Genomic DNA, 21,913 nt, shown 5'->3' on the forward strand with positions numbered 1-21,913 from the left:
ACTGCCGGTGGGGCACGGGGGGGGGACCCCCTTTTGGGGGTGCACGGGGCGGGAACTGCGCTATTGGGGGTGTACGGGGGGGCACCGCCCCATGTGGGGATGTATGGAGGGGCGCTGCCCCATGTGGGGGGTACCCGGGGGGGGCACTGCCCCATTTTGTGATGCACGTGGGGGGTCATTGCCCCGTTTGGGGGCGCATTGCCCCATTTTGGGGGGGGCACGGGGGGATCAGCGCCCCATTTTGGGGGTCACCACCGCAGGGAGCCCCGGGTCCCGTCCCGGCTGTTGCCCCCGGGGGGGGGCCGGGCCGGTGCCGGGGGCCGGGTCGGGGCGGTCCCGCGGGGCCCCGTTAAAGCGGCGGCGGCCGCAGGCGGCGGCCGGAGGCGGCGGCGATGGGCAGCGAGGGGGAGCGGGGCCCGGCGGCGGCCCCGGGCCCGGGGCAGGGCGACCCGCGGGCGCTGCGGAGGGACTGCCAGCACCGGTGGGGCCGGGGGGCGGCCGGGGAGGTTGGGGGGGCAAGGGGGCGGGGGATGGGGGGGCAGGAGCGGGGGGAGGTGATCGGGGGCAGCAGGACCTGGAGCTGCGGGGAAGGGGTTTGGGGGGGCAGGTATGGGGGGGCATTTTGGGGGGGGGCAGGAGCTGGGGGAAAGACCCCAGGCATGCAGGTATGGGGGAGGATTCTTGGGGGGGAGTGCAGGAGGGGACAGAGGCCCTGAGGGGACCCCCCCTCATTTAGAGATGCCGGGGTGCAGGCCAAAACAGGGGGCTCACCATCCCCCCTCCCTGCGCTGCACCCCCCCATCCCCCCGGCTCCAATTCCAACTCAAAAGCCCATTTTTCTGCTCCAATAACTCGCTGTGGGGCCCCTGGTCCAAGGCAGGCGCACAGCTCCCCCCCCTCCCCCCCCCGCCCCCTGGCCAGGGACAGGGGACATGGGGACAGGTCCCCATCCCCTCCTCCATGCCACCCCCAGCCCTAGATACCCCCCACCCCATAACCCACGCCCTTGGTTACCCCCAGGATCTTCGTCAACCGGAGCCTGGCACTGGAGAAGATCAAGTGCTTCGGCTTTGACATGGACTACACCTTGGCCAGTGCGTTTTTTTTTTTCTTGGGGGGGGCTGTGGCAGGGTGGGGGGTGGCAGGACCCCCCCAGCCCTGCCCACGCTGCCTCCCTGCCCCCCACAGTGTACAAGTCCCCCGACTACGAGGAGCTGGCCTTCGCCCTGCTGCTGGAGCACCTCGTCTCCATCGGGTACCCCCACGAGATCCTCGCCTACAAGTACGACCCCACCTTCCCCATTCGGTGAGGTTTTTTTTGGGGGGGAAGGGGGGAGGAGCACAGGGTGGGGGTGTCGGTGGGACCCCCACCCGCTGACAGGGTGTGCGGCACAGGGGGCTGGTGTTCGATGCCCTGTACGGGAACCTGCTGAAGGTGGACTCCCACGGCAACCTGCTGGTGTGCGCCCACGGCTTCCGCTTCCTCAAGGGGTGAGTCTGGCACCCCCACCCCAGGGTCTGGGGGTGGGGATGGGGGGGACCCTCGGCGTGGGGTGCAGCTCCGTGCTCCCTCCCCAGGGCCGAAATCCTCCACTATTACCCCAACAAGTTCATCCAGCGGGATGACATGAAGCGCTTCCACATCCTCAACACCCTCTTCAACCTCACGGGTGAGTGAGACACCCCCCGTCCCCCCCACCCTATCGTGGGGTGCTGCCCTCCCCCCGTGCCCCCTCTCACAGCCCCCTCCCCGGCAGAGGCCCACCTCTACGCCTGTCTCGTGGACTTCTTCACCAACTGCTCCAGATACGTCAAGTAAGAGGGAGCTGGTGGGTGGGGTCTGGGACCTGCTGGATCTGGGGTGGGGTATGGGGGTGTGTGGGGGGGTCTCCCCTTGGCAGGGCGACCCCTTGACCCCACTCCCTTTTCCCAACCATTGCAGCTGCGACACCGGCTACAAGCACGGGAACCTCTTCATGTCCTTCCGCAGCATGTTCCAGGATGTGCGCGAGGCCATGGACCACGTCCACCTCTCGGTGGGTGCGGTGGGCAGGGGTCTGGGGGGGGGGTTTGCTGAGGGGGGGAGTGCTGAGAGTGCTGGGGATGCCCCCCCCCCACCCCCGGGGTGCTTTTGGCCAGACCCATCCGTCCCCTCTGCAGGGCTGCCTGAAGGAGAAGACGCTGGAGAACCTGGAGAAATACGTGGTGAAGGACGTGAGTGTCTGCAGACCCCCATGGACCACCCCCCCCCCCCCCCCGGTCCCCTTGGCCGGGTCCCTGTGGTCCCCCCGGACCCCCCACCCCCCCCGCGCTGACTTGCCCCTTGCCAGCCCCGTGTGCCGCTGCTGCTGAGCCGCATGAGGGAGGTGGGGAAGGTCTTTCTGGCCACCAACAGCGACTACAACTACACCGACGTGAGTAGGGGGTGTCTGTGTTCACCCCCACCCCGCGTCCAGCCTGCCCTGGGTGGGGGGGGGAGCGCAGGCAGGGGTCTGCCCTCCCCGGGGACAGTGGTGGTGATGCCGGGTGTCCTTGCAGGCCATCATGTCCTACCTGTTCGACTTCAGCGATGGGGACAAGGTGAGTCCGTCCCCATCCGGGCTGGGGGGGGGTGCAGGGTGCCATCGGCAGCCCCTCCCTGAACACCCCCACCCTGGCGCTCGGCAGGCCGAGACCCCGCAGCGCCCCTGGCGATCCTATTTCGACCTCATCGTGGTGGACACCCGCAAGCCGCTCTTCTTCGCTGAGGGCACTGTCCTGCGCCAAGTCAACACGGTGGGGGCCCCTCCGTCGCTGCAGGGGCCGGTCAGGGGCAGTGGGCACCATCCGGGCACCGCGGGGGCTCCTGTGGGTACGGCGGGGTGGATTCGCCCTTGGGTGGGCACGGGTAACGGTACCCGCCCCATCCCGGGGGCCTCTTGTCCCGCAGGACACGGGGAAGCTGCGCATCGGGACGTACACCGGCCCGCTCCAGCACTGCGCCGTCTACTCCGGCGGTGAGCGCCCGGCCAGGCTGCGCGGGCACGAGGGGGACGTGCCTGTGCCGTGGCCCTGACGTCCGGCTGTCGCAGGCTCCTCGGATGTGGTGTGTGACCTGCTGGGCGTGAAGGGCAAAGACATCCTCTACATGGGGGACCACATCTTCGGGGACATCCTCAAGTCCAAGAAGCGGCAGGGCTGGCGTACCTTCCTGGTCGTGCCCGAGCTGGCCCACGAGCTGCAGGTCTGGACGGAGAAGAGCGGTGAGCAGCGCCCGGCCAGGGACACAGGCCCTGCCCAGCTGGGGGAGGTGGCCCGCAGCCTCCTACCCGCCCGTGATGGCAAAACCGGCCCCGGTGGGACGTGCCCCAATGCCCCATGTCGGTCGTGCCGGGCAGGGGGGACGTTGCCCGCACTGAGCCGGCCCCATTGCCCTTGCAGAGCTATTTGAGGAGCTGCGGAGCCTGGACCTCTTCTTGGCAGAGCTGTACCAGTGAGTGGGCACGGGGTGGGCAGGGGGCACTGGTGGGGGGGTGCAGGCACCCTGGGGGACCCTCCAGGCGAGCCCCCAGCTGGGTCTCTCCCACTCCAGGCACTTGGACAGCGGCAGCAGCGAGCGCCCGGACATCAGCTCCATCAAGCGTCGGATCCAGGTGATGCTCAGGGCACCACCCCAGCCGGCACACAGCCTAGCCTCCCCCCCCGCCCCAGAGCCCCCCCATGGGGGGGCACCCCGGGGGGCGCTGGGTGCCCTGACCATCCCGCTGCGCCCGCAGAAAGTCACGCACGAGATGGACATGTGCTACGGGAAGATGGGCAGCCTCTTCCGCTGCGGCTCGCGCCAGACGCTCTTCGCCAACCAGCTGATGCGCTACGCGGACCTCTACGCTGCCTCCTTCATCAACTTCCTTTACTACCCCTTCAGCTACCTCTTCCGGGCACCCCCTGTCCTGGTATGCAGCTCCTGCCCCCGCCCCCCGCTCACCTGCTGTGCCTCAGTTTACCTCCCTGCCTGAGGGGGGTACAGGGCTGATGGAGGCGTTTGGTCGGCACCCGACCCCTTGGCTGCGCCGTGCCGGCCCCTCTCTGCAAGCCTTCTCCCCGCTGCAGATGGCACACGAGTCGACGGTGGAGCACGGCCGCCTGGACACGGGGGAGGCAGGCACGGCCCTGGCACCCTGGCTGGCCTGGCATGGCCACCCCGGCCAGCAGGTGGGTGGCGGGGGGCAGAAGCACCTGGTGGCTGCAGGCATGGGAGGCCCAGCACCGGCACCCTGATGCCGGTGGGGTCCTGTGCCCACTGAGCCGCCCCCCACCTCTGTCTCAGGTCGCTGGGGTCCCCCAGGACTCCAGCGGGGAGGAGGAGGATGACGGAGAAGCCTGAGCCCACCCCAGCGCCGACGGCTGCTACGCTGGCAGGTGCCAGCCCCTGGGAGGGCATTCGGTGGCCCCAGCCTGTGCCCCACTTCACACCTCGCCCCGCGCAGCGGTGCCCGTCTCCCCGACGCTGTGCCAGGAGAAGGACCCCCCTGAGCCCACGGGCTGCCCAGTGCCCCCACCTTCACTCGATGCCGGCCTGGGGCCACCCAACACTGGGGAGGGCTGGCAGCGCCGCTGCTCTGGGTATTGCTGGAAACCCACTCTGCACTGGTCGGTGGTCTCAGCGGCTCCTGCCCCTCCAGCTTCGGTGCCTGGCCCCAGTGCTGGGGCCTGGCTCCGGGCGGAGGTGGGTGGATGTTGCTCAAGCGTGGGAGGGCTCTGGGGGCAACTGCTGCTCCCTGGGAATCCTTTTTACTTGCTATTACTTTCTTCTGTTTTCTACCCTTTTCTATTTATAAAAGATACTCAAACTCCTGGCACCGCAGAGACACAAAATTGGCTATTTTAAAGGAAAACTGCTTTGCCCCCAAGCCTGGGAGGTGAGGGCAAAGGGCAATTCCCACATCCTTGGCCAGCAGCTGGGACCCGTGCAAGCCCCTGGGCAGAGGGTGGCAGCCCCAGGACCCCCTCTCTGCCAGCACTGCCCTGCATGCCGGAGGGGGGGCCGCCCGCACTCCCCAGACCGGAGCCAGACCCGTGCTGGGACTTCCAGATTCTGCTCTAAGACTTCTTCCAGCATCGAGGTTTCTCAATAAAGATGCTGAGCCAACGCTGGTGGTGGTTGTGTCGGGAGGAGGCAAAAGGGTGGGATGAGGACAGGACCGCTGCTCGCTGGGGACAGGAAGGTGACGAGGGGGCTCCCCTCCACCCTTCGTGGCAGCCGTACAGCTTCACTCCTCTTATCGCTGCAGGGAAACCGCGCCAACCCCCAGCAACTGGCCCTTCACCAGCAGCCTTGTGCCGCCGTTTGCTCTGGGTGTGAGGACAACCCCTGAGGGAGGGGGGCTGCTGTAGGGGCCCCGAGTGCACTAACAGGGCTCAGTGTCCCCCCTGGCCCATCCCGGACACCCAGGGGTCTGGGAGCCTGGCCAGCTGAACCCCAAGGACCTCTGCACCCCCTGGGCGCGCCGCCTCCAGCCCGTGCGGGAGCTGCTGCGGTCCCGCAGGCACCCAGCCCCTCGCCCGTCTGGCATAGCTGGGGCTGCCGCGCGTGACTCGAGGTGTGGGGTCTGTGCGTGCCTCTCAGCGGGGAACATCCCGACGCCCTCCAGGTAGGGCACAATGCAGCTCTGGAGAAAATCCCTCGGGACGTTGCTTCCAAAACGCCGGAAGGTGCCTGGAGCACTACAGAGTCTGACTGACATCATCCCGCAGCAGGAAAATCGGGGCGTGCGTCACAGCAGAGGAGCCGAGGGCAGCCCCAGGGGACACAGCCCACGTCTCCAACCCCGGACCTTGCACACTACTCACTCGGCCACACTGCATCTCTACTGCAAGTTTTTATATATTTAAAACCAGTGCTTATATATTTCAAAACAGGCTTATTATGTGCCACCCCTACATATTTACATCTGAGAGGCAACAAGATAAGTCAGTGGAGTGCGTGCAAGACAGCACAGGGGAGCAGGCAGCCTGCACCCCCCAGGAATCCCTCAGCAGCACTCTGGGGGATACAAACTCAAACCCTCCAGCTCCGCCACCTCTGGCAAAGCCTCGTTTTTCCGGAAAAAGAACTGAGTGTCCCCCTCAGCATCCAAGATTTCACTGAGGGATGACACCACCGGGTCATGGTCCTTCAGCATCTCTGGGAAGCGGCTCCCAGCCCGCTCTATCCGCAGCGAGCGCCGCACTGGCGTCAGGAATTTCAGCTCCTGGCCTTCCAGCAACTCCTTCCCCCTGCGGGGAGGACAAGAGTCTTTAGGTAAACCCTGCAGAGGAGTGCTGGCACAGGCAGAAGGTGCTTGCTGCCAGGCAGCTCAGCCTTACCTGGTTGCAGACGTAACTTGTAACTTGATTGAGACGGGCAGGCTGGTCAGGGACCTCCCCGTCAGGCAGGGAGTCGCTACCACGTGCTGCCTTTCGCTCGGGCAAGGCTTTGTAGGCTCCCCGGGAAGGGGCTGCTCAGCCTTTTCCCCTGACAGGAGAGGAAAAGGGCAGCACGGTTGCAGAGGGCAGAGAGCGGCAGCTGGGGGGGGATTACAACACCGCGGTGCTCTGGACAGGGGCGAGAGCACCTTGCTAGGGAGGTGTGATGGGCCGGGACCGTGCCCAGCCCTGGCAGAGGAATCTTGCCCCATTTTTGAGATCAGGATTCCAGATTTCCACAACACTCGGTCTCCATCAAAGTCAACAGGGACATGGGGTGCTGGGACAGACTGCAAACCATGCTGCTTCCCTGCCTACAGCAGTAGGGAACCCTAGACTGCCCACACTCCAGCCCGCCAGCCGGCCCCCACGTGCGTGTGTTACCTTCTGATGTTTGGTCTGCAGCCTTCAAAATATCAAGGACAACTTCTCTGAGCTCCTGGAGCGGCTGCAGGAGAAGCAGAATGTCGGTCAAGGCAGGCCTGACTTGGAAACTGGAGTTACAACTGAACAGGAGAAAAGGTTTTTGCTGCGTCGCGACACCCCATGCTGGAGACAGCGGCAAAAGGCTGCAGAATTTCCCTTCTCCAAGCAAGATCTGTCAGCACACAGGCACGGCTGGGCAGGCGTCCATCCTGCACGGGTAAATCCCACCAGATGCTGCAGTTACTCTGCCCAGACCAGCCCAGAGCTGCTGTCACATTGCTGCCAGCTACGGCTCCGACAGCACAGGGCGCGTGTCCTCCCCGTCCTCCCCTTGGCCCCATCCAAGCCCGCGCGGCACCGCCTGCTTGGCTGATTAAAGCCAAAGATGTTTCTGTGAGACAAAACAGGACCGGCAGCTCTAAAGGGCTTTTTCACCAGTGACTAATGCTGCTAAACTCATCCCAAAATCCGACCCCTGGATCTCGAGGAAACCTGCTGGCGCGGCGGCAGGGAACACAGGGAGCTACTGAAGAGAAGCGCGCCTCACTCACCACAGCACCAGCGCAGACTGCTGCTTTGTACAACCCCGTCACGTCAAAAGGGCCGCTCCGGGCAAGGAGTTTTGCTTTGCAGATCCAGAACTTGGCAAATTTCTCTGCCTGGGGCACATGGGACAGCACTGCAGAGAGGTCCTCTGCCTGGACACCCTACAAAAAGGAGAAGGTCCCGGAGAAAGGTGTCAATTGCAAGGGCCAGAGGTGTGCGCCGGGGGAGCTGTCGGTGCGTAACCGCTCTCCCAGCGCTCTCTAGGAAAAGGAGTCTCTGAAGAGTCTGGTTTTTGCAAGTCTCCTACATGACTGTGGACAGATAATAGCTTTCCTGCCTCTATTTTCCCCTTGGTAAAATGAGTCTAGTGTTTCAGAGGGATGTCAAGGGATGGACTCGTCAGTGCTGGCACTAACGGAGCCACTAAACCCTGGAGCAGGGCTAGCAGGCAGCATTCCCAGAGGTGACACTTCGCAGCAGCCGTCAGGTCCAGAGGGGACATACCTGACGCTGTGAGGTCCAGAGGGGACATACCTCAAGCTGTGAGGTCCACAGGGGACATACCTGAAGCTGGCTCAAGCAGCCTGGGCTGCTGCTGCAGAAATTGCAGCATGCTTGCACATGCAAGCCCCGTGACTGTGTATCGCTCCGTTTTCCTCGTTAGCGCATCTCGCTGCATGCCTTTGGCCTATCAATAACTCCACGAGGACTTTTACTTTTCCTATGCATGATGTTACCCCTCTGGTAACTGCAGCAAGCGAGCAAGAATGCTTGCTCCAAACCCCTCTGTGCTGTTGGGGGGACGTGGCCCTCATCTCCTGGGATGCTCCAGGAGAAGAGGAGCCCGTTCAAGCAGCTCCTTTCCCGTTCCCACCTCCTCAACGAGCTTCAGGCACTCAGTTAATATGCTGTTGATATTCTCCAGGCAGAGCTGCTCTGCTTTCTCTTGCTTCTCTTTCTCCTTGACATTTCTCCAGGACAGCTTCACTGACTTTTTCTGAAGCAGCGTCATAGGTGGCCGCTTGTATGTCTTGCCTTTGGATGCCAACCACTCCTCCAGCTGTTTCCTATCAAAGGCAAGGGATCACCGTTACCACCCCAGCAGACCGCCAGCACTTGCCAGGCTACAGTTTTCCCTTGGAATCTCCCTCCAGCCAACTTCAGCTGCTCAGGAAGAACCAGTACATCTATCCTAAAAATGCATCCGAGCCCTAGGCTGGGAAGGGAAAACCCTCTCAAGTTTAAGCGTGCCTCGAAGATAAAACAGGAGAGCGGCCGCACGCTCTCCTCCCGCTTGCTGAATCGGTGGGAGAGGAAGCCAGGGTAGCACCAAATCTCAGCCCCACCCTCCTCGTTTCTGGGCCATCAACCTCCGGACAGGCATTCACTGGTAAGGGGACTTTGGACCCCGTTTTCTGCAGGCTGGCACTGGTTCACCCAGGTAAACACTTTAAACTCTGCTGTCCCCTGGAGGCAAGGACAGAGTCGGCCAAGGCTGCTACTTACTTACGATCTGCAGCCGATGGGGTCTTGGGAACACGCCTGGCCTGTACTCCGCTTGCCTTCGGCAGCGCTGGTTTAACCCTATCTCTCCGACTCCTAAAATCACTCTCAACTGCTTGAGGTTTGGAGCTGTGAGGCTGGTTTTGGGGGACCGTCACTTGGGATGCTGCTGTGCGTCCTGGAGGCACCACCTTCACGAGCGTCCTATCCGCCCCCCCTTCAGCCCTGGGCCTTTGCCGCAGCGCCGTGCCTCCCGGTTTCAGGCTGGATTTCAGGTTTGTGGTACCCGGGGGCCTGCCGGAGGCCGGAGGCTTTGTGGGAGATCTTTTCAGTTGGGGGGGTCTACTGTGGTGCTTAAGACCTCCCACTGGAAGCGTGCTGAGTGGCTTTCCCAGGGGTTCCCTTGCCGTATTAGTTTTCTCCTGGTTTGCTCCTGGTTTTTTATGTAGCAAATTAGTAGAACCAGTAAGTAACCGAGGGGGCTGCAACGGCTGAATTTTGACACTTGGTTTTTGAGACGTGCTCTTTGAGCCTGGCAGGATTTTCCTGAATTTATCCTGAATCGGCTCTTCCTTAGCCTGGCGGCTATTAATTCTGTCCTTTGGGCCCGTGATGGTTCTTGACGTCGTGGCTGAGCTTTGCCTGTGAGCCAAAACTCTCTTGTTCCCGAGATTGTTTCTATCAGACTGAAAAACTCTCTTCAGCGCAGGATGCGTAGAGGCTTGTGCTCGGATGTTTTCTTTGTTGCAGACCAGCCTGTCCTGCAAGCCCTCATTTAGGGAGCAAGGTGCCCCAGGAGGGGGGTGGCCAATTCCAGTCTGAGATGCTGCAGTGGTGACAGTCTCCTGTGCAGGCTTCTTGTTCCTTTCTGGATTTAGGTGACCAGAGTTTGAAGCTGGGAGTCTCCCTCTGGACTGCGTAGAGCAGCTCATGCTTGGCACGAGCCCCACGGGAAGCTTTGCGCTCTTCCTCGGCTGCTCAGGACGCACCACCGCTGCTCTCTGGGATGTATTTGAAGACTTCTGCTGAGCAGCATGGCCAGCGTGCTGTGTGGATTTGGCACCAAGCTTGCCATCCCTCTGAGCGCCCTTCACCACGTTTCTGAGAACATCCTTCTTGTTCCTGTCAACCTGGAGAGACAAAGCGACCCTCAGCCCTGAGGGGAGCTCAGCTTGGTCAAACCCTGACAGCTCGCTCCGGCCCCAGCCCTGCCAGTAGAGGGGACGTCCACGCGAAGGCCTGCGGTGACAAAGCCGTTGTCAAGAGAACAATAACACAACACCCACCAGAGCAGGGGCAGAGGATGAGTCTCTCACAGTAAGTTCCTCTGAAAAATAATTAGTTGACTTATTGCCAGCTATTTAGCAATCTGTTGACTGCACCCCATTGGGGTCAGGAACTCGCTACCCTGAGTTGGGTACCCTGTTGGAGCACGAAATACAAAACAAGACTTAAAAGATTTCTACTTACATGCTCTAGTTTAGAAATTGGTTCTAAGGGTGGATTCAGGCGATTCGTCTGGTCCTTTAGAAAGGGTCTGTAGGAATATTAGGTTATTTGCAGAAAAGGTTAAATATCTAAAACACTACTGGGTGTCTCAGTCACAGGAGCTTACAAGAAGCTTTTGGAAACCAAAAAGCTGTCAAGGAAGTACCACGTTAATGTTAATTCTTTTTCTTTTGCGTGGCAACAGAAAAGCAACACAGAACATTGGCATCCAAGGTTGTCACAAAACTTATGGCTTCCACTGACAACAAAAGTAACCAAAATGGTTCCTGCAGGCAGGAAACTGCAATAGGTTTGGAGGCTCCTGAGGCTGCTGCCCCCGGCTGGCCTTCCGACTTTCCCCACGTGCCACAGAGAGCCGAGGCGCATCCGAGTCAGCTGCTGCCGTGCTGCAGGTCACAGCGGTGTCTCCGAGCGCATCGGCCAGGGTTTACTCTGCCACGGCAAGCCGCAGTGCTGCAGCAGCTGATTCACGAGCCCCTCAGCTGCCCAGGCTCTGGCAGCGAAGCCGGGAGGGGGGGCTGTTGGCTCCCCCATCCTGTCGTCCCCCTCCCTGAATTGGAGCCCTCTGACAGCAAGCAGCCGCGGGGTTCTCCCACCCTTCTGCTCCGGAGCTAGCAGCTCAGCCGTCAGGGAAGATTAATGCCTGTGCAGATATTTTTCTGTAATGAAAGAGCCCGAAGAGTTAGAGTATTGTCCTCTATTCGATATAAGTGGTGTACTGTGCCGTAAAGAAAGATCATGAATTTCTCTCCTCGTTTCTATTATATTAGTGGTGTTTTCCAGAGGCTGGCACCAGGGACTGGTCTGCTCTTTCTGGTCTCTGATGTTGCTTCCCTTTATCTTCTCCCCATAGAGAAGTTTTATGGCTTCCTCTGCACTACAACATCATGAGAAATACTCACTGCAAGGGGGAGTCTTTCAAGCGTTCAGGTTTGCCAAGCACATGAGCAGTTTGAATTAAACACTTTGCAGAAAGGTGCCTCGCTACCCGCAGCCTGCAAGCGGCTGCTGCGCTCACAGCAGCATATCTGCATGCTGCCTGGCTCCGGGGGAACCGAGCAAGGCAGCGAAGGGGTCCCAGAGCCAGGTAATTCATTTAACAGGTGGTTGTATTATTTCCTTTTAAATGCACTGAAAATGCCCCTTCCTAATATAAACCTAACCCAGAAGGCCACTGAAAGCTGCCATTAAAAAGCAGCGGTGAGACTTGAACCACCCTTTCTTCAAGACCCAGTTACGGAGCTAAGTTGTTGGCAAAACGGCCTGTTCTGTCAGGGCCAAGAGCTGAGCTGAGAAAGTTTCACAGAGACTCAGAAAATACCCAGAAGAGACAATATCAACCAGCAGGAAACCAAACGCTCAAACCATCCCTTTGCTTGTGCTGCCGGTAACTCAACAGAGTGCTGCCGGGGTGCCGTGGGGGCAGAGCCGTCCCTGGTCGCTGCCTTGGCAGCGAGGCACTGGGAGGAGGCGATTCTCTGTACGCTAATCGCTGCGGAGAGAAGGCAGACACTGGCAAGCTGGGAAGTCAGCTTTACCTCAGAGAATCACCGAGTGATTTGCGTCGGAAGGGACCTTTACAGATCATCTAGTCCAAGCCCAACATCGTGCTGACTTACTTTGCACTCGGGCATTTCAGCTTTTCTCTGGCTGCTAGGTACTCCCGGAGCCGTCTTCTCCGCTCTTCTGCAAAGAGGTGGTAGGAAAATGCAGTGCACGCACCACAACCTCGGTATTTGGAGCACCAATGAGAATGGATTTCTTCCACGCATTACCACGCGGGTCCCCCACGCTCCCCGCCTGAGCCTAGCAAGGCTGTTCCCAGAAATTCCCAGAGCATTTCCATGCACGTGATATTGCCCAGAGGCTCATCGGCACCTAAAGACCAGAGCTCTCTGACGCTCGCGGTGTGATGCTGCTCAAAACCTCAGTTGTGTGGGGCTTAGTCAATTTGCAGAAGAAAAGTGGAGATGCTGCCGATGATCCTGCTTCACCTATGTATCCCATAAGCCTGTACCCTGCTGTGGCCAAGCCCTCTGCTAACAGAGGCAGGTGGGAAAAGCAAGGAGCATCTCAACAGGGGGAGCAGAGAATACCCCTGACACCCCCAGTTTGGCCAAGGGCTGTGGTACTGGGGCATCGTACGGCAGGGACAGCCTGGCCTGGCTGAAGTCCAACATCGCCCCTGTCCCTAAAGCTGTCCCATCCTCATCTGACAGTCCACGTCCAGGGCTCTGAGGGCCCTCAGTCATCCCCCCCCGCCAGCCCTCTGCTCCCCAAGCCACCCCCGTCCCTTGACACTGCACCCCAAGGCTTCCTCAGAGCCCCAAGAGCAGCACGGCACCCCCGGGTGCCTCCAGTTTCCCCAGCGCTCCAAGGCACACCCCGAGCCCCTCCACCCTGCCTGCCCTCCCAAACCATGGCAATGCGCCCGTTTCATGGGTACCCCCCTGCACACCCTTTTGCGTACGCAACACCCGCACCCCCCCAAACTGCCCCGATCTTCCTCCCGAAGTCCCAGCAGCCACCCAGTCCGTCCCTGCCGCTCCACCCCGCCCCCAAGGCGGGCCCACCCACCCCACAAGGCCACCCAAGCCTATCTCGGATCACCCCAGCCCAGCACCCCCAGATCACCCCCTGCTCCCCCAGCACCCCCCATTCCACGGGGCACTCGCGATCGCCACAGGGTCCCCACAGATCACACCCAGTGGGGTGTCCCCACCCACCCACCCCAGAGGGTCTCCCATGTCCCTGCCCCACAGGGTCCTCCGGACACCCACAGCCCCCCCGGAGGCCTCCCCCGCCCCATATCAGCCCCTGTCCCCCATCACCTCCCACCCCGCAGGCTCCCCCAGACCTCCACTCTCCCCCCACTCCCCAACCCCACAGGGCCCCTGGCGCGCCCGCACCCCCCAACACCCCCGACCTCACAGGCCCCACCGGCCCGGCCCCCAGGGACGCCCGTCACCCCCACCGCACGGGACCCCCGGCCCCTCACCCTGCGCGGCCGCCCCTGCTCCCTCCATGCCGGGCGCTCGCCTCGGCGCAGCCAACGGCCCAGCCGCCGCCGCCAGCCGCCACGCCGCGCTCATTGGCCACTGCCTTCTTCAAACCGACCAATGGAGAGAGCGAAACCGGCGGGGCCGGCGGGCGAGGAGAGTCGTGATTGGCTAAAGGCGGGCAGGGGGGCGGTGACAACGCGTCCACTCCGGCAGTCCTACCCGCTGGGGGCGGGGCGAGGCGGTGGGCGGGGCCCGGGACAGGGCGGGGCGGGACTCGCTGGCCGCCGGGGGCGGGGCGTGGGCGGGGCAGGGCGGACACGGCCCCAGCGGCTGCCCCGGCGGCGGGACCCGATTCCGTCAACCGGCGTTGGCGGGGCGTGGTAAGGAGTGGTACGGCATGGCATGACACGGCATGCCAGGCCGTGCCGTGCAAAGCCATGTCACGCCATTCCTTGTCATGTCAGGACATGCCAGGCCATGCCAAGCCATGCCTTACCATGCAATGCCACACCATGCCATGCCACACCATGCCGTGCCATGCTATATGATGCCATGCCACACCATGCCGTGCAATGCCACACCACACCACGCTATGCCAGACCATGCCATGCCAGACCATGCCACACCACACCATGCTGTCCCACACCATGCCACACCACACCATGCTGTGCCATGTGATGGCATGACATGCCAGGCCATATGATGCCATACCACACCATGCTGTGCCATGTGATGGCATGACATGCCAGGCCATGTGATGCCATACCACACCATGCCACACATGCCATGCAATGCCACACCACACCATGCCTGACCATGCCACACCATGCCATGTGATGCCACACCACACCGCACAATGTCACGCCATGCTACGGCCCACCATGCCATAGAATCATAGAATCATTAAGGTTGGAAAAGACCTCTAAGATCATCGAGTCCAACCATCAACCCAACACCACCATGCCCACTACACCATGTCCCCAAGCGCCTCATCCACACGTCTTTTAAATCCCTCCAGGGATGGGGACTCCCCCACTTCCCTGGGCAGCCTGTTCCAAGGCCTGACCACTCTTTCAGTAAAGAAATTTCTCCTCATGTCCAATCTAAACCTCCCTTGGCGCAACTTGAGGCCATTTCCTCTCGTCCTATCGCTGTTACTTGGGAGAAGAGACCAACACCCACCTCTCTACAACCTCCTTCCAGGGAGTTGTAGAGCGATGAGGTCTCCCCTCAGCCTCCTCTTCTCCAGACTAAACACCCCCAGTTCCCTCAGCCGCTCCCCATCAGACTTGTGCTCCAGGCCCTTCACCAGCTTCGTTGCCCTTCTCTGGACACGCTCCAGCACCTCCATGTCCTTCTTGGAGTGAGGGGCCCAAAACTGAACACAGGATTCGAGGTGCGGCCTCACCAGTGCCGAGTACAGGGGCACGATCACCTCCCTGCTCCTGCTGGCCACACCAGTTCTGATACAGGCCAGGATGCCGTTGGCCTTCTTGGCCACCTGGGCACACGGCCGGCTCATGTTCAGCTGTCGACCAGCACCCCCAGGTCCTTTTCCTCCGGGCACTTTCCAGCCACTCTTCCCCAAGCCTGCAGCGTTGCCTGGGGTTGTTGTGGCCGAAGTGCAGGACCCGGCACTTGGCCTTGTTGAACCTCATACATTGGCCTCGGCCATCGATCCAGCCTGTCCAGGTCCCTCTGCAGAGCCTTCCTGCCTTCCAGCAGATCAACACTCCCGCCCAGCTTGGTGTCACCTGCAAACTGACTGAGGGAGCACTCGATCCCCTCGTCCAGATCATTGATAAAGATATTGAACAGGACCGGCCCCAGTACCGAGCCCTGGGGAACACCGCTCGTGACCGGCCGCCAACTGGATTTAACTCCCTTCACCACAACTCTCTGGGCTCGGCCGTCCAGCCAGTTTTTTACCCAGCGAAGAGTGGACCTGTCTAGGCCGTGAGCCGCCAGCTTCTCTAGGAGAACGCCGTGGGAGACAGTGTCAAAGGCTTTACTGAACTCTTGAAGAGCCTTCCTGGACCCCTTTGCCCTTCAGGACTGTCTCCCAAGGGACCCTCTCGACCAGTGTCCTGAGCAGGCCAAAGTCCGCCCGCCGGAAGTCCATGGTAGCGGTTTTGCTGGCCCCCCTCTTTACTTCACCAAGTATCGAGAATTCTACCATTTCATGGTCGCTAAGCCCAAGCCGGCCTCCGACCACCACATCTCCCACCAGCCCTTCTCTGTTCGTGAACAGCAGGTCAAGCGAGGCATCTCCCCTGGTGGGCTCGCTTACCAGCTGCGTCAGGAAGTTATCCTCCACACACTCCAGGAACCTCCTCGACTGTTTCCTCTCTGCCGTGTGGTATTTCCAGCAGACATCCGGAAAGTTGAAGTGCCCCACGAGAACAAGGGCTAGCGACTGGGAGACTCCTGCCAGCCTCTGGTAGAATATTTCGTCTGCCTCCTCATTCCGGCTAGGTGGTCTATAACAGACTCCCAGCAGGACATCTGCCTTGTTGGCCTTCCCCCTCATCCTTACCCACAAGCACTCGACCTCGTCATCACTACCATCGAGCTCTAGACAGTCGAAGCACTCCCTAACATACAGGGCTACCCCACCGCCTCTCCTTCCTCGCCTGTCCCTTCTGAAGAGCTTATAGCCGTCCATTGCAGCACTCCAATCGTGCAACTCATCCCACCACGTTTCCGTGATGGCGACTAAGTCATAGCTACCCCGCTGCACAATGGCTTCCAGCTCCTCCTGTTTGCCGCCCATGCTGCGTGCATTGGTGTAGATGCACCTGAGCTGGGCTGCCGTTTTCTCCCCCAACATTGGCGTGCCACCCCTCAGAGGTGGGTGGTGGCAGTGGCTGGGGCAGAGGTGGCAGCCCCGGGTGGCTGCCGGGGGCTGCGGGTGACCCCCACCTGTGGGTTGCCCACCCCAGACACCCCCCCAGCTGCGGGGTGGGCATGGGGACGGGGTGGCAGAAGGTCCTGCATGGGGCTGGCCAAGCCACGGTGGTCCGTGAGTTGTGGGGTGGCCCATGGGCTGTGGGCTCACCCCCCACACCCTGGGCTTTGCACCCAGGCCTGGATACCCCCCAAAAGCAGCCAAAACAGCGGGATTTTCACATCCATGAACACCCCCACATCATTTAACCCCTGTGAAAGCAACGAGCTGAGCAACACCATCCTGGGAAACCTTTTATTTCCACCTCCATCACCAACAAATACCCCCGTTCTTGATAACAAACGCACAATATTTCCAATTAAATGTATGTAAGTTAAAAGCAAGGGGTGGACTTAATAAATAAATATAAAAGCACTGGACAGATGCAATAAATAAGTACAAATTGGGGTGACTCGGGCCCACGGGGCCCAGAGCTGCTATTTCACCTGAAATAGATGGGGAAGACGGGGGTCCCAGCTGGGGAGTTTGTACTTGGTACATACGGCCTGAAAACCGGTGACTGCCGGTTGGGTTGGGTTGGGTGCGGGGGCTCCTCAGCTCCCGCTCAGCTTGTAGGTGGCAATGTTGACCTGGTCGGGCTGGTTGGTGATGCCGACGGGCTGGCGGGGCTGCAGGGAGGTGCAGATGAACCAGCCGGGGAAGGCGGCTGACTCGAAGCGGGTGGTCCGCTCGGCCAGGCTGTCCAGGCGGTAGAAGATGAAGCGGGTCAGCTCCATGTTCTCGATGTCCCTCCTGATGTCGGCTTCCTACAACCAGGGAAACGAGGTGAAACAGGGTTCAGAGTGGGATGGAGCCCCCAGCCCCACAGGGGATGGAAACGGCGGGACCCCCCGCTCACCTCCAGCTGCAGCACGGGCTTAGTGCCACTCTTCACACATGACAGGTAGAGTTGGTAGCCCTTGATGCCCAATGCCACCGGCATCCGCCCGGTCCCTGGGCCACCCTGCGATGACTGGGGACGGTACAGAGCGATGTTGAGCTTCACTGCAGAGAGAACGGATGGGTTAACGGGTGGTCCCGGGGCTGTGGGGTGGCTCCCGGGTGGTCCCGGGGTTGGGGACAGGGACATTGGGTCAGGAACGTGCCCCTCACCTTTCCGCTTGGCGGAGGGTCCCTGCAGGTGCAGGGCCACCAGCTGGGTTGGCGACTCCAGCACAAAGCACTTGTGTTCGATGTCGAAGATGTCAAAGGACTGGGAGCGGGTGTAGCGGTAGACGGGTGCCCCGGCGTAGCTACTCTCGACCCGCTGGAAGGAGACGGGCTCTGTGGGGAGGGAGACGATCAGGGGGATGCTGATGCTCCTACGTCCAAGAGCGTCCCCCGCCTGGGGTGACACCCCCGACACCACCCTCCCTTACCGAAAATTTCATCCAGGAAGCTCCCAAGGTCACTGTCAGTGAAGTCTTTGTGTGCCGGCCGCTTCAGGAGCTTAGTCACGGCCACCACAAGGATGGCGACCCGGCGAAAGGTCCTGGCAGGGTGGCCCTTGGTCACCGTCACCTGGATGCCCACCCGAGGCGATGTCACCTCCGAGTCCAGGCGGGGTTTCTGGGGAGGAAAGGGGATGTGGGGTGAGAGCCTGGCTTCCCCATCACGGGGGTCTCGCTGTTCCCACCACCCCAGTGTTACCTTCTGCAGGCAGAGACAGTCAGGGCCATAAAATGTCTCCTCGTTCAGGCTGGAAGACAAAGGGAGATGGTGAAGTCAGGGCCACCATGGCACCAGGGCAGCATCGCGTCCCCAATGTCTCCTCTGGCACAGCCACGCTTACCTGCTGCTCTCCAGTGTGTCCAAATCAGGGACGAACGCCATCTCCGCCGCTGACTGCAAAAATTTGGGCAGAGCCCTGCCGGTACCTGTCGAGTGCCGCGGCACTTGGCTGCCTGCTCCTGCCTGTTCTGCCTGCAGCGTCGCTTGGGCGCTCTCTGAGCCCAGCGTCAGCGCGGCGGGTTTTCAAGAGCTGCTGGAAGGAAGCGCTGTCAGAGCGGGATTTCCTCCTTTCGCAACGCCTGGGTTTGCCCAGTTCCTCTGGCAAGGCCGGGAGGGCTGGGGGGCTGGCTGCCCCCGAGCAGCGCCGTGGGGCTGAGCGAGGGGCCGTGCGTGGGGCAGAGCAGGGGGGTGCCCCAGGGCTGGTGCGTGGGGCAGAGCAGGGGGGATGCTTTGAGGCTGATGCGTGGGGCAGAGCAGGGGGGATGCTTTGAGGCTGATGCGTGGGGCAGAGCAGGGGGGATGCTTTGAGGCTGGTGCGTGGGGCAGAGCAGGGGGGATGCCCCAGGGCTGGTGCGTGGGGCAGAGCAGGGGGGATGCTTTGAGGCTGGTGCGTGGGGCAGAGCAGGGGGGATGCTTTGAGGCTGGTGCGTGGGGCAGAGCAGGGGGGATGCCCCAGGGCTGGTGCGTGGGGCAGAGCAGGGGGGTGCCCCAGGGCTGGTGCGTGGGGCAGAGCACGGGGGATGCCCCAGGGCCGGTGCGTGGGGCAGAGCAGGGGGGATGCTCCAGGGCCAGTGCGTGGGGCAGAGCACGGGGGATGCCCCAGGGCCGGTGCGTGGGGCAGAGCAGGGGGGATGCCCCAGGGCTGGTGCATGCGGCAGAGCAGGGGGGATGCTCCAGGGCCAGTGCGTGGGGCAGAGAGCAGGGGTAATGCTCTGGGGCAGCTGTGGGGGGCAGAGAACAGGGGCGATGTTGGGGTCAATGTGTGGGGCTGGTGCTCGCGTGCCAGCCCTTGGCGGCCGGGCTGACCCAGCAGGGACTGCCCCAGCCCAGCCCCATCCCACTGGGGCCGTGATGACGCCCACCCTCGTCAGGGCCAGGGACCGCAGCTGCCCCGGAAGGGGCCGGTGGCGCAAGCGCTGCCGCTCCGCCATTTCCCCACGGCTTCCTCCTGCGCTGCCCAGGCCTGCGGCACCATGGCCGGCAGAGCCCCCACCATCACCCCTCCTGTCCCCACCAACCCCATATCAGAGGGCACAGGACCCCCTTGTGCCCTGGGGACACGGCCTTTGGGGATGCTGTGCCTTTGGGGACACTCCTTGTCACCACCGCCGGCAGCACAGGATGCCCCGTGTCCATCGGGGGTGCCGGCAGTTGCGCCACGCCGGCCAGGCTGGGGATGTGCGTGGCCAGGCTTGCGTGGCCGCGGGCTGTCGGGGTGTTTTCCTGGCGCCTGTTTCACTTCCCGAAAGCGCCGGCCGGAACCGCGCGGCTCCTCGGCTCGGGGCTGCCGCGGCCGTGACTCACCCAGCAGGGAACTGCCAGCAACCCCAAAACTGCCCAGAGCACCTCCTGCCTGCCCAGCCCCGACTGCACCCCCGGCCAGCTCTGCCTGCCCCCCACGCAGGGGCGAGGCCTGCTGGCTGTCACCCACACCGGGATGCCCCCGAAGGCCTGAGGTCCCCCAGGCCATAGGGTCCCCCATGCCAGGGGGTCCTCCAGACCGTGGCAGGGGTCCCCAGGCAGTGGTGGGGGTTCCCAGGCCATACTAGGGGTCCCCAGGCCATGGTGCGGGTCCCCAGGCGACTGCAGAGATCCCCAGGCCATACTAGGGGTCCCCAGGCTGTGGTGGGGTCCCCAGGCCATGGCAGAGGTCCCCAGGCGGTGGTGAGGGTCCTCAGACCATAGCGGAGGTCCCCAGGCCATACTAGGGGTCCCCAGGCTGTGATGGGGTCCCCAGGCCATGGCAGAGGTCCCCAGGCGGTGCTGAGGGTCCTCAGACCATAGCGGAGGTCCCCAGGCCATACTAGGGGTCCCCAGGCCACTATGGGGGTGCCCAGGGCATGGTGGGGGTCCCCCGGCCATCACAGAGGTCCTCAGGCCATACCAGGGGTCCCCAAGCCATGGCGGAAGTCCCCAGGCTATACTAAGGGTCCCCGGGCCATGGCAGAGGTCCTCAGGCAGTGGTGGGGGTCCCCAGACCATGGCAGAGGTCTCTGGGCTGTGGTGGGGGTCCCCAGGCCGTGGTAGGGTCCCCAGGCCATGATGGGGGTCCCCAGGCTGTGGTGGGGTCTCCAGGCCGTGGTGGGGGGTCCCCAGGCCATACTAGGCATCCCCAGGGCGTGGTGGGAGGTCCCCAGGCTGTGGCGGGGGTCCCCAGGCCATGGTGGGGGGTCACCAGGCCGTGGCGGGGTCCCCAGGCCATTCTTAGGCATCCCCAGGCCGTGGCGGGGGTCCTCAGGCCATACTAGGGGTCCCCAGGCTGTGGTGGTTGTCCCCAGATTGTGACAGGGTCCCCAAGGCATGGTGGGGACCTCAGGCCGTGGTAGGGGCCCTCAGGCCATGGTGGGGTCCTCAGGCTGTGGTGGGGGTTCCCCAGGCCATCGTGGGGTCCTCAGGCTGTGGTGGGGGGTCCCCAGGCCATTGTGGGGTCCTCAGGCCGTGGTGGGGGGTCCTCAGGCCGTGGTGGGGTCCCCAGGCAGTGGTGGGGTCCTCAGGCCGTGGTGGGGGGTCCCCAGGCTGTGGTGGGGGGACCTCAGGCCGTGGTGGGGGGTCCCCAAGCCGTGGTGGGGGGACCTCAGGCCGTGGTGGGGTCCCCAGGCCGTGGTGGGGGTTCCTCAGGCCGTGGTGGGGGGTCCCCAGGCCGTGGTGGGGGTTCCTCAGGCCGTGGTGGGGGGTCCCCAGGCCGTGGTGGGGTCCCCAGGCCGTGGTGGGGTCCCCAGGCCGTGGTGAGGGGTCCTCAGGCCGTGGTGGGGTCCTCAGGCCGTGGTGGGGGGTCCCCAGGCCATGGTGAGGTCCTCAGGCCGTGGTGGGCTCCCCAGGCCATGGTGGGGGTTCCTCAGGCCGTGGTGAGGTCCCCAGGCCGTGGTGGGGTCCTCAGGCCGTGGTGGGGTCCCCAGGCCATGGTGGGGTCCTCAGGCCGTGGTGGGGTCCCCAGGCCGTGGTGGGGGGTCCCCAGGCCGTGGTGGGGAACCCAGGCCGTGGTGGGGTCCCCAGGCCGTGGTGGGGTCCCCAGGCCGTGGTGGGGGGTCCCCAGGCCATGGTGAGGTCCCCAGGCCATGGTGAGGTCCCCAGGCCGTGGTGGCGGGTCCCCAGGCCGTGGTGGGGTCCCCAGGCCGTGGTGGGGGGTCCTCAGGCCGTGGTGGGGTCCCCAGGCCGTGGTGGGGGGTCCCCAGGCCGTGGTGGGGTGTCCCCAGGCCATGGTGAGGTCCTCAGGCCGTGGTGAGGTCCTCAGGCCGTGGTGGGGTCCCCAGGCCGTGGTGGGGTCCCCAGGCCGTGGTGGGGGGTCCCCAGGCCGTGGTGGGGTCCCCAGGCCGTGGTGAGGTCCTCAGGCCGTGGTGGGGTCCCCAGGCCGTGGTGGGGTCCCCAGGCCGTGCCGCCGAGGCCTGAGGCGTGGGTCGCGCCTGGTAACCCTGGCGACCGCCCCACCCAGGTCCCCGCCGCCCAAGCCACGCCCCAACGTCTGGCCCCGCCCCTGGACGGCCCTCTCGGCCCGGCGCGCGGAGGCGGTGGCGCAGGCGCCTTGGGAAGAGGTCGGGGGGGGCGTGGCGGCAGGCTGGGGGTGTGGCGACGCGGTGACGCAGCGCTC

The 21,913-nt window shown here is 63.0% G+C and overlaps 3 protein-coding genes across 18 annotated transcripts; 1 reads left to right on the forward strand and 2 right to left on the reverse strand.

Annotated features, from left to right (window-relative positions):
- The first annotated feature begins 361 nt into the window (after nt 1-361).
- LOC142093431 (cytosolic purine 5'-nucleotidase-like) lies at nt 362-5,128 on the forward strand. Of its 9 annotated transcripts, none has more exons than XM_075174598.1 (18): nt 367-481; nt 1,021-1,094; nt 1,189-1,306; nt 1,396-1,491; nt 1,579-1,670; nt 1,743-1,815; nt 1,943-2,036; nt 2,161-2,214; nt 2,331-2,414; nt 2,539-2,580; nt 2,668-2,775; nt 2,930-2,996; nt 3,072-3,242; nt 3,421-3,472; nt 3,572-3,632; nt 3,756-3,932; nt 4,090-4,191; nt 4,307-5,128. In XM_075174598.1, the coding sequence occupies exons 1-18, from the start codon at nt 393-395 to the stop codon at nt 4,361-4,363; spliced, it is 1,611 nt and encodes a 536-aa protein (XP_075030699.1). In that variant the 5' UTR covers nt 367-392; the 3' UTR covers nt 4,364-5,128. The 9 variants fall into 9 exon arrangements, with proteins under 9 accessions (XP_075030706.1, XP_075030702.1, XP_075030701.1 ...); XM_075174599.1 differs by having other exon boundaries at nt 369-481; nt 1,758-1,815; XM_075174601.1 differs by lacking the exon at nt 2,668-2,775 and having other exon boundaries at nt 363-481.
- A 717-nt stretch (nt 5,129-5,845) lies between these two features.
- On the reverse strand, nt 5,846-13,520 carry CKAP2L (cytoskeleton associated protein 2 like). 7 transcript variants are annotated; one of them, XM_075174590.1, is made up of 9 exons: nt 13,427-13,520; nt 12,048-12,111; nt 10,390-10,456; nt 8,923-10,049; nt 8,291-8,483; nt 7,422-7,577; nt 6,829-6,892; nt 6,346-6,544; nt 5,846-6,255 (listed from the first exon to the last, which is right to left on the reverse strand). In XM_075174590.1, exons 1-9 carry the CDS (start codon nt 13,518-13,520, stop codon nt 6,012-6,014), a joined length of 2,208 nt encoding a protein of 735 aa, XP_075030691.1. In that variant the 3' UTR covers nt 5,846-6,011. The 7 variants fall into 7 exon arrangements, with proteins under 7 accessions (XP_075030691.1, XP_075030694.1, XP_075030690.1 ...); XM_075174593.1 differs by having other exon boundaries at nt 6,346-6,493; nt 12,048-12,114; XM_075174589.1 differs by having other exon boundaries at nt 12,048-12,114.
- A 3,066-nt stretch (nt 13,521-16,586) lies between these two features.
- LOC142093659 (interleukin-1 receptor antagonist protein-like) lies at nt 16,587-18,275 on the reverse strand. 2 transcript variants are annotated; one of them, XM_075175048.1, is made up of 6 exons: nt 18,170-18,275; nt 18,028-18,076; nt 17,757-17,946; nt 17,491-17,661; nt 17,237-17,382; nt 16,587-17,144 (listed from the first exon to the last, which is right to left on the reverse strand). In XM_075175048.1, the coding sequence occupies exons 1-6, from the start codon at nt 18,208-18,210 to the stop codon at nt 16,932-16,934; spliced, it is 810 nt and encodes a 269-aa protein (XP_075031149.1). In that variant the 5' UTR covers nt 18,211-18,275; the 3' UTR covers nt 16,587-16,931. The 2 variants fall into 2 exon arrangements, with proteins under 2 accessions (XP_075031149.1, XP_075031148.1); XM_075175047.1 differs by having other exon boundaries at nt 17,757-18,076.
- Nucleotides 18,276-21,913: the final 3,638 nt, after the last annotated feature.

This window comes from Calonectris borealis, chromosome 27 (genome assembly GCF_964195595.1).
Source record: "Calonectris borealis chromosome 27, bCalBor7.hap1.2, whole genome shotgun sequence".
NCBI classification, from domain to species: domain Eukaryota; kingdom Metazoa; phylum Chordata; class Aves; order Procellariiformes; family Procellariidae; genus Calonectris; species Calonectris borealis.

Coding starts and splice junctions, on each gene's coding strand:
- CKAP2L (XM_075174588.1), bottom strand. CDS start 13,520: ATGAGCGCGGCGTGGCGGCTGGCGGCGGCGGCTGGGCCGTTGGCTGCG. Junction 10,457..12,047: donor CTGAAATGCCCGAGTGCAAA/GTAAGTCAGCAC, acceptor ATATTCCTACAG/ACCCTTTCTAAAGGACCAGA. Junction 10,050..10,389: donor CAATTTCTAAACTAGAGCAT/GTAAGTAGAAAT, acceptor TTGTCTCTCCAG/GTTGACAGGAACAAGAAGGA.
- LOC142093659 (XM_075175047.1), bottom strand. CDS start 18,210: ATGGCGTTCGTCCCTGATTTGGACACACTGGAGAGCAGCAG. Junction 18,077..18,169: donor GACACACTGGAGAGCAGCAG/GTAAGCGTGGCT, acceptor TTTGTCTTCCAG/CCTGAACGAGGAGACATTTT. Junction 17,662..17,756: donor CTTCCTGGATGAAATTTTCG/GTAAGGGAGGGT, acceptor CCCTCCCCACAG/AGCCCGTCTCCTTCCAGCGG.
- LOC142093431 (XM_075174597.1), top strand. CDS start 393: ATGGGCAGCGAGGGGGAGCGGGGCCCGGCGGCGGCCCCGGGCCCGGGG. Junction 1,492..1,578: donor GGCTTCCGCTTCCTCAAGGG/GTGAGTCTGGCA, acceptor CTCCCTCCCCAG/GGCCGAAATCCTCCACTATT. Junction 2,215..2,330: donor AGAAATACGTGGTGAAGGAC/GTGAGTGTCTGC, acceptor GCCCCTTGCCAG/CCCCGTGTGCCGCTGCTGCT.